Consider the following 8,792-nt stretch of genomic DNA (forward strand, 5'->3'; position numbering starts at 1 on the left):
ACACACACACACACACACACACATATGCACACACACACACACACTCCCCATCACATAAGGTCGCCCTTACCTGGGCTAAAATGCGGACCAAAATTCAACGGCTGTGAGTTGATCTGGCCAACTCACTTACCTGGCCAAACAAAAGACCCCTTCCACTGTACGTGTAAGGACTCTCACCTAGATAATACGATTACGATTAGGTATTATGGTATAATGAATAAGTTAGTCATTTTATTAATCTTCTTAAAAAGATTTCGGTCACTCGTTGACTTAAGGGTCATAGAAATGACTTGTCTTGACGATTCGACGGTACCTTCCAGGCAACCTTGCGGATAGCCTAGAGGTGATTTTCAAACGATTTAAATTGAACTAGTTCAGGAATTCAGTATCAGAGGTAGAACGTCGCCCGATTCTAGCTGACATTGCGTATCGACTACGAATTAGGCCGCAGGCACGTTTCGAAGTCGAGAGGCCTGCTGGATTAAAATTTAAAAGTTTTGGATTTTTCCTTAGAATTCCAAGAGTAGGACGATTCTTAAAATTTTCTAATTAGTCTATGGTGCGAATTTGGTATTTTTCTGAGATCGAATTCCAGACAGTTTTTGTAGGCGCGCGCGCCTACACACCGAGTTTTTTTCTCTTTTGCATGGACCGGTGGCATGGATGAGTCAACAAATGTCCAAATCAAGGACACTTGTCTCAGTCCACCAACATATCCCTTGCCGATAAATAGGCTTGACTTGCTTGACTTGTGTGGTTCTTTTTCAAAGCAAAGCAAAACACATATATATATATAGAGAGAGAGAAGTCCGAGAGTGAGAGAGAGAGAGAGCTTAGGAGGAGAGAGGAAAACCCATTTGAGCTTAGGTTCGGGTGTGCGAGGGTGAACCAGTAGGACACGTCTAGTCTTAGCTGCGTCGGCAAGACGAGAGGTGAAACATGCACTATCTTTGCTATACTTTGTTTTAATGCCTAAATCGCCTTTGCATGTTATAATGAAAAAGGAATTTCTTATGAAATAATGCTGAAAAGGAATATATAATTTTCTTGTCGATGCATCTGAACTTGTGTCCTAACTTGAGGACGGTAAAAAGACAAAGTGGAATTGGAGTAATAAGGTTGGAGGATATTGATCAGATATCCTTATGGTTTGACGTCATTCCCTTTTATGTAGAGGTAGCTCCTCTAGATTTCTGATTGAAACTTGTTCATGAAAGATGCATGAAATCGACGAACAGAGAGGATAATATGATATCTTGAATATCTTGAAGGTTTTCTACTTAAAGCTAGAAATGATAAGATTTCATTTTACCGATTTAATTTGGGTTGATCAATCCATGACGTAACAAGGATGCATGGTTTTGAGGATGGAAGAAAGAACTTGTTTGTTTCTCAAGAAGTTTTTCAAGTTAAACTTTGAATTCGATGTGTCATGTTTCACACGAGCTTTAGCTTATGAATTTTCAAAATAGCTCTTTTCAGGTCAACAGCAGTAGATGGACTAATCTTCGCCTAAAGTTGAAGTTCTTTTGTTGTATATATGCTCATATGTGCCGTTTTCATTAAGATCTGTTATATAGGATAGTTTTTGTTAGCCGGTTTGTCCCGGTCTATGATGACTTAAGCTGTGTAATCTATGTACCCGTATGACTTTTTGCATCCGCACGCTAGAACTCTGGATAGTTTGCGATATGAAAGTTAGTAACTTTAAAAAAAAAATGCTACATTTATAATCGCAAATCTTAAGTCCTTTGAATACAGTATGAAGGGGTTTTAAATAAATATTCTCTTAACTGTTTACAACTTTAGGCCTAAGGTGACTTAATCACACTGGTCGGTCATTGACCCATGTCTCGTTGGGTTGGGTCGTGACAGTTGTGGTATCAGAGCTATAGTTTTGGAACTTTATTTAAAACCTAGAGTTATTGGGATTAACACATATATATTTGCACTTATGTGATACTTGTACAGTTAATAGGATTAAATGTAATTATGTCAACACGTATGTTGAACTTTTTGGCATTAGGCCTATGACACCTTAAAAGATATTTTGTGATCCTGATTAGGATTGATTTTGTAATTGTAGGATGGACTCCATTGACACATATGATTCACGTGGAGGCCATCACATGAGTTACGCGTCCACGTCCGCGAGCCACTCCACTGAATCCTACCTTGTACTGTTTGAGAAATGAGATAGCTGTCGAGGAAATAATTTATGATGAAATCTCTCGTGTCTTCCAAGCTAGACCCATGCACCTCGAAGTGATGAATCGGGCGGAGGTTTTATACCGAGTAGAAACCCGAATACGTATTCTTGAACTATGTGAGCAGTATGTGTTTAACCGAATCTTGTGACCCAAATGATTGGGTGTCCCACTCCTCCGGGTCTTCTTCTTCCTTCATATTAACTTCATGGCCGGGTAGGGGACCAGGAATTGGTGGAACGCCAGGGGCAGCCATCGGTGCACCGGCCATCGGTGCAAACTCCGGTGCAGGTGCGGGGTTTGGCACCTCCGGAGCAACCATAGGTGTCGGCGGGAGAATAACAGGAAGGGCTATTGGGTGCTGGGGTGGCCATTGTCCCAAGTCTCCTTCTACCCTATGATCCCTATTGTTAAATTAATCTTGTATCGATAATTGTCAACTAGTTAGTGATTGTATCCTTCTACCTTATGTGAAGGAGAACATAATGGATGCTTGTCATACTGCATCATCAAGTCAACCGTAAGGGGACGAACATTTAGATCGTATGGAGCGGATGATACAAGATTTAGTTGGTACGGTAGCAACTCTACAAAGAAATGCCCAAAACCAAGGACCACCGAATCCGCCTCCACAAGGACCACCGAATCCGCCTCCACAAGGACCCCCGCCCCCACCTCTAAACATGACTCTTGAACAACCAGCCGGACCCGCACGATAAGTTAGCATTAAAGAATTTCTGAAACTGAACCCCCCAACCTTTGACGGAGAAATTAATACAATTAAGGCCGAGGCGTGGCTAGCATCACTAAGGAAAATCTTTAGAATCCTACCATGTACCGAGCAACAACAAGCGAGTTTTGCTGCTTATCAACTCCAAGGAGATGCAGATGCTTGGTGGCAGATTGTAGAACCAACAGAACCAAACCTAAGTTGGACTTGCTTTGAAGCATTGTTTAAAGAGAGGTTCATTCCAAAGGCGATGCGAGATGCACTGAGTGCTGAATTTCAACTGCTAAAGCAAGGTGAAAAGATGAATGTAGCTGAGTATGCTACTGAATTTACAAGGTTATCCCCATATGCTTCGCATTTGGTGGATAGTGAAGAGAAGAAGACAAGGAGGTTTGAAGATGGATTGAGGCCAGATATTGCGGCAGCAATTAAACCTATGAGGTTGGAAATGTATGCACAAGTGTTTGATCGAGCGGTGATAGTGGAGCAAGGGAAAATATCTCTCCGCCAGTTTCATGATAATAAAAGGAAGGTAGGGACAAGTGGAGGAAACAACTACAATAACAGTAACAAGAAACCGAACGCTGGGAATGGAAGTCAGGGGAATAAGCAAAATAGGAATTCAAGGGGAGGAGTACCCAAATGTACAACTTGCGGGAAGAATCACTACGGGGCTTGCCGAGGCAACAATCTAGGGTGTTTCAACTATGGACAACAAGGTCACATTTGGAAGGATTGCCCAAAGCTGACAGGGGCAAATGCAATATCCGTGGGCAGAAATCAGCAAGGTGGAGGCCAGAGGAATAACAACAACAATCAGAGGAATAACAACAACAATTAGAGAAACAACCACAACAACTCGGGGAACAATATTAACCGCAACAATAATCAGGGCAACCGCAATAACCATCAGGCCAATCCGAACCACACGCAGGGGCAGAATCGAAACAACAATCAGGGACAAGTGGCTAACAACCAACAGCAAGGAAGGGCATTTGCATTAGTACCAGGAGATGCCAGGAATGTGGAAGCTGTGGTGGCAGGTAATATGCTAATCTGCTCAATACCAGCATATGTACTTGTAGATTCGGGATCGACACATTCGTTCGTATCATTAAATCTAGCTGCAAAATTCCCTAAACGACCTGAACCACTAGGGTATCAATTACTGATCCATCAACCCCAGCATAAAGCACCATTTGTTCTTCGATTCTTAGAAACTGTGATGTTAAAATAGGGGACCATCAATTACCCGTCGATCTAGTACTTATGGACATAGGGCATTTTGACGTTATTCTCAGCATGGATTGGCTATCCAAGAACTTCGCAACAATCGACTGTAATCGGAAGATTGTGGACTTTCGAGATCCGAGTCGAGAGAAGTTTCAATTCAAAGGGAGCGAAATAATCGTACCACCCTATTTAATCTCTGCCATTAGTGCCCGACATCTTTTGAGACGTAAGTGCGTGGGATACCTATGTAATGTGATTGATACAATCGCATCTAGTCCCACGATGTCTGACATTCCCATAGTTTGCGATTTTCCGGAGGTATTTCCAGAAGACCTTCCAGGAACCCCTATTGAATGAGAGATAGAATTCACTATTGAAGTGGCACCTGGAACCCAACCTATCTCTAAAGCACCATACCGAATGGCGCCTTCAGAATTGAAAGAATTGAAGGTACAGCTGCAAGAGCTATTGGAGAAGGAATTTATCCGACCCAGTACTTCACCATGGGGTGCGCCTGTTCTATTTGTAAAAAAGAAAGACGGAACTATGAGGTTGTGCATCGATTATCGAGAACTTAACAAAGTCACGGTTAAGAACAAGTATCCGCTACCACGGATTGACAATCTATTCGATCAACTACAAGGAGCTCGAGTTTTCTCAAAAATTGATCTGCGCTCGGGATATCATCAATTGAAAGTGAAGAAGGAAGATGTGGAGAAAATTGCTTTTCGTACTCGATACGGCCACTACGAATTTCTGGTTATGCCATTCAGAGTGACGAATGCACCTGCTGCATTCATGGATTTAATGAATCGAGTGTTTTCAAAGTATCTTGATGATTTTGTTATCGTTTTCATCGATGATATTCTGGTTTATTCGAAAGATGAGGAACAACATGCGAAACACTTGCAGATTGTCTTAGAGACACTACGGGAGAAGAGGTTGTATGCCAAATTCAAGAAATGTGAATTTTGGCTGAGAGCGTAGTGTTTTTAGGGCATATAATTGGAGAAGATGGGATATCCGTAGACCCGGCTAAGATCGAAGCCATACAAAACTGGCCGAGACCAACCACCGCAACAGAAGTTCGAAGCTTTTTCGGGCTAGCAGGGTATTATCGTAGATTCGTGCTAGACTTTTCGAAAATAGCCGTGCCTATGACCGAATTAACACAGAAGGGCGAACCATTTGTGTGGACTGACAAGCAAGAAAAGTGTTTTCAAGAATAAAAGAAGAGATTAATGACTGCACCAATACTCGCATTGCCGAATGGAGTAGAAGGATTTGCAATCTACAGCGATGCCTCACGTTTGGGCTTGGGGTGTGTGTTGATGCAGCACAGGAAGGTAATCGCGTATGCTTCCCGGCAGCTGAAACCACATGAGAAGAATTACCCTACCCACGACCTAGAGTTAACAGCAGTCATTTTTGCATTGAAAATTTGGAGGCACTATTTGTATGGGGTAGAATGTGAAATTTACACAGATCACCAAAGTTTGAAGTACATTTTCACTCAAAAGGAGTTGAATCTAAGACAACGAAGATGGTTGGAACTGATTAAGGATTATCATGGCAACATTAACTATCATCCTGGAAAAGCGAACGTGGTTGCAGATGCCTTGAGTCGTAAGGCGACGGGTCAACTAAACGGATTACTAACCGCTCAACCCGTGTTACTAGAAGAGATGAATCGGTTGGAGGTAGAAGTAGTTACCTCGGGAATGAGTGCGTTCTGCACAACAATTACTGCACAACCTAGGATTCATGACGAGATTCAAGAGAAGCAAGGTGAAGACGAGAAGTTGGTGAAGATACGTGATGGGTTGCCTACCAAATCTGCCTCGGATTTTTCGCTTGTAAACGGAATGTTGAAATTTAAGAATTGCATTTGTGCACCAAACCTACCTGAACTGAAACAACGAATTATGAAAGAGAGTCATGATTCTAAATTTTCCATTCATCCAGGTAGAACCAAAATGTATCAGGATCTTAAGAAAATCTATTGGTCGATGGGAATGAAGAAGGATGTGGAAAAGTTTGTGAGTAGATGTCTTTTGTGTCAGCAAATTAAGGCAGAGCGGAAGAGACCGGCAGGGTTACTACAGCCATCACCTATACCGGAAGGAAAATGGGAACATTTGACGACCGATTGGGTAATAGGGTTGCCAAGAACACCAAAGGGAAACGATTCTATTTGGGTTATTGTAGATCGTTTAACTAAGACAGCCCATTTCTTACCAGTTAAAACCACCCATACCATGGACTAGCTGGCTGATCTTTATGTGAAAGAAATAGTATGACTACGTGGAGCACCAGTATCGATTACCTCGGATCGAGATCCCAAGTTTGCGTTGAGATTTTGGAAGAGTTTTCAAAAAGCTCTAGGGACTGAACTTCGACTTAGTACTGCATATCACCCTCAAACCGATGGACAATCTGAGAGAACTATTCAAACGGAAGATCTCTTGCGAGCATGCTCTATGGATTATCGAGGAAGTTGGGAGCAACACTTGCCACTAATTGAGTTCGCATACAATAATGGCTTTCAAGCAAGTTTGGGCGTTTCGCCATTCGTGGCATTATATGGGAGACAATGCAGAACACCGGCATGTTGGTCTGATGTGGGAGGGGAACAACTATCAGGGCCAGATATGGTACTCGAATCTATCAATCATGTTAAGGTGATTCGAGAACGATTGAAGATTGCTCAGGCTCGACAGAAAAGCTACGCGGACTTAAAACGAAGGGAACTAGAATTTGAAGTTGGGAATCGTGTTTTCATAAAAGTATCACCTATGAAGGGGATTGTGAGATTCGGCAAAAAGGGAAAATTGAATCCGCGGTACGTAGGACCCTTCGAGATGTTAGAAAGAGTCGGACTGGTTGCTTATCGCTTCGCATTATCGCCAGAATTGGCAAATGTTCATGACGTGTTCCATGTATCTATGTTGAGACGCTATGTTGCTGATCCTTCGCATGTTCTGGAACAGACTCCAATTGAACTTCATGATAATCTTAGTTATGAGGAGAGGTCTGTTCGTATTCTAGATCGAGGAGTGAAACAACTAAGAAGCAAAGAGATTCCACTCATAAAGGTTTCGTGGGAGAATCAGTCCACAAGGGAGGCTACTTGGGAAGTGGAGGCCGATGTGCGCAAGCGATATCCGGAACTGTTCAGTGAAGGTACTTCGTGACCTATTTCCTTTTAACTACTCTATGTGCTTATGTATTAGTTAATTTGGAGGACCAAATTTCCTAAGGAGGGAAGGATGTAAGGACTCTCACCTAGATAATACGATTACGATTAGGTATTATGGTATAATGAATAAGTTAGTCATTTTATTAATCTTTTTAAGAAGATTTCGGTCACTTGTTGACTTAAGGGTCATAGAAATGACTTGTCTTAACGATTCGACGGTACCTTCCAGGCAACCTTGTGGATAGCCTAGAGGTGATTTTCAAACGATTTAAATTGAACTAGTTCAGGAATTCAGTATCGGAGGCAGAACGTCACCCGATTCTGGCTGACATTGCGTATCGACTACGAATTAGGCCGCAGGCACGTTTCGAAGTTGAGAGGCCTGCTGGATTAAAATTTCAAAGTTTTGGATTTTTCCTTAGAATTCCGAGAGTAGGACGATTCTTAAAATTTTCTAATTAGTCTATGGTGCGAATTTGGTATTTTTCTGAGATCGAATTCCAGACAGTTTTCGTAGGCGCGCGTGCCTACACACCGAGTTTTTTTCTCTTTTGCATGGACCGATGGCATGGATGAGTCAACAAATGTCCAAATCAAGGACACTTGTCTCAGTCCACCAACATATCCCTTGCCTATAAATAGGCTTGACTTGTGTGGTTCTTTTTCAAAGCAAAGCAAAACACATATATATAGAGAGAGAGAAGTCCGAGAGTGAGAGGGAGAGAGCGCTTAGGAGGAGAGAGAAAAACCCATTTGAGCTTAGGTTCGGGTGTGCGAGGGTGAACCAGTAGGACACGTCTAGCCTTAGCTGCGTCGGCAGGACGAGAGGTGAAACATGCACTATCTTTGCTATACTTTGTTTTAATGCCTAAATCGCCTTTGCATGTTATAATTAAAAAGGAATTTCTTATGAAATAATGCTGAAAAGGAATATATAATTTCTTGTCGATGCATCTGAACTTGTGTCTCTACTTGAGGACGGTAAAAAGACAAAGTGGAATTGGAGTAATAAGGTTGGAGGATATTGATCAGATATCCTTATGGTTTGACGTCATTCCTTTTATGTAGAGGTAGCTCCTCTAGATTTCTGATTGAAACTTGTTCATGAAAGATGCATGAAATCGACGAACAGAGAGGATAATATGATATCTTGAATATCTTGAAGGTTTTCTACTTAAAGCTAGAAATGATAAGATTTCATTTTACCAATTTAATTTGGGTTGATCAATCCATGACGTAACAAGGATGCATGGTTTTGAGGATGGAAGAAAGAACTTGTTGTTTCTCAAGAAGTTTTTCAAGTTAAACTTTGAATTCGATGTGTCATGTTTCACGCGAGCTTTAGCTTATGAATTTTCAAAATAGCTCTTTTCAGGTCAACAGCAGTAGATGGACTAATCTTCGCCTAAAGTTGAAGTTCTTT

General features: G+C 41.8%; 1 protein-coding gene across 1 annotated transcript; it reads left to right on the plus strand.

Moving 5' to 3' along the window:
* Window positions 1-3,187: 3,187 nt before the first annotated feature.
* On the plus strand, window positions 3,188-4,527 carry LOC131332861 (uncharacterized). The gene is made up of 3 exons (XM_058367172.1): window positions 3,188-3,706; window positions 3,830-3,980; window positions 4,175-4,527. The coding sequence occupies exons 1-3, from the start codon at window positions 3,188-3,190 to the stop codon at window positions 4,525-4,527; spliced, it is 1,023 nt and encodes a 340-aa protein (XP_058223155.1).
* Window positions 4,528-8,792: the final 4,265 nt, after the last annotated feature.

This window comes from Rhododendron vialii, chromosome 7a (assembly GCF_030253575.1).
Source record: "Rhododendron vialii isolate Sample 1 chromosome 7a, ASM3025357v1".
NCBI classification, from domain to species: domain Eukaryota; kingdom Viridiplantae; phylum Streptophyta; class Magnoliopsida; order Ericales; family Ericaceae; genus Rhododendron; species Rhododendron vialii.

What these genes read in the sequence shown, in the direction of transcription:
- LOC131332861 (XM_058367172.1), top strand. Translation starts at nt 3,188, where the DNA reads ATGCGAGATGCACTGAGTGCTGAATTTCAACTGCTAAAGCAAGGTGAA. An exon ending in CAGGGGCAAATGCAATATCC is followed by an intron (nt 3,707 to 3,829) that starts GTGGGCAGAAAT and finishes AACAATAATCAG; the next exon opens with GGCAACCGCAATAACCATCA. An exon ending in TGTGGAAGCTGTGGTGGCAG is followed by an intron (nt 3,981 to 4,174) that starts GTAATATGCTAA and finishes ATGTTAAAATAG; the next exon opens with GGGACCATCAATTACCCGTC.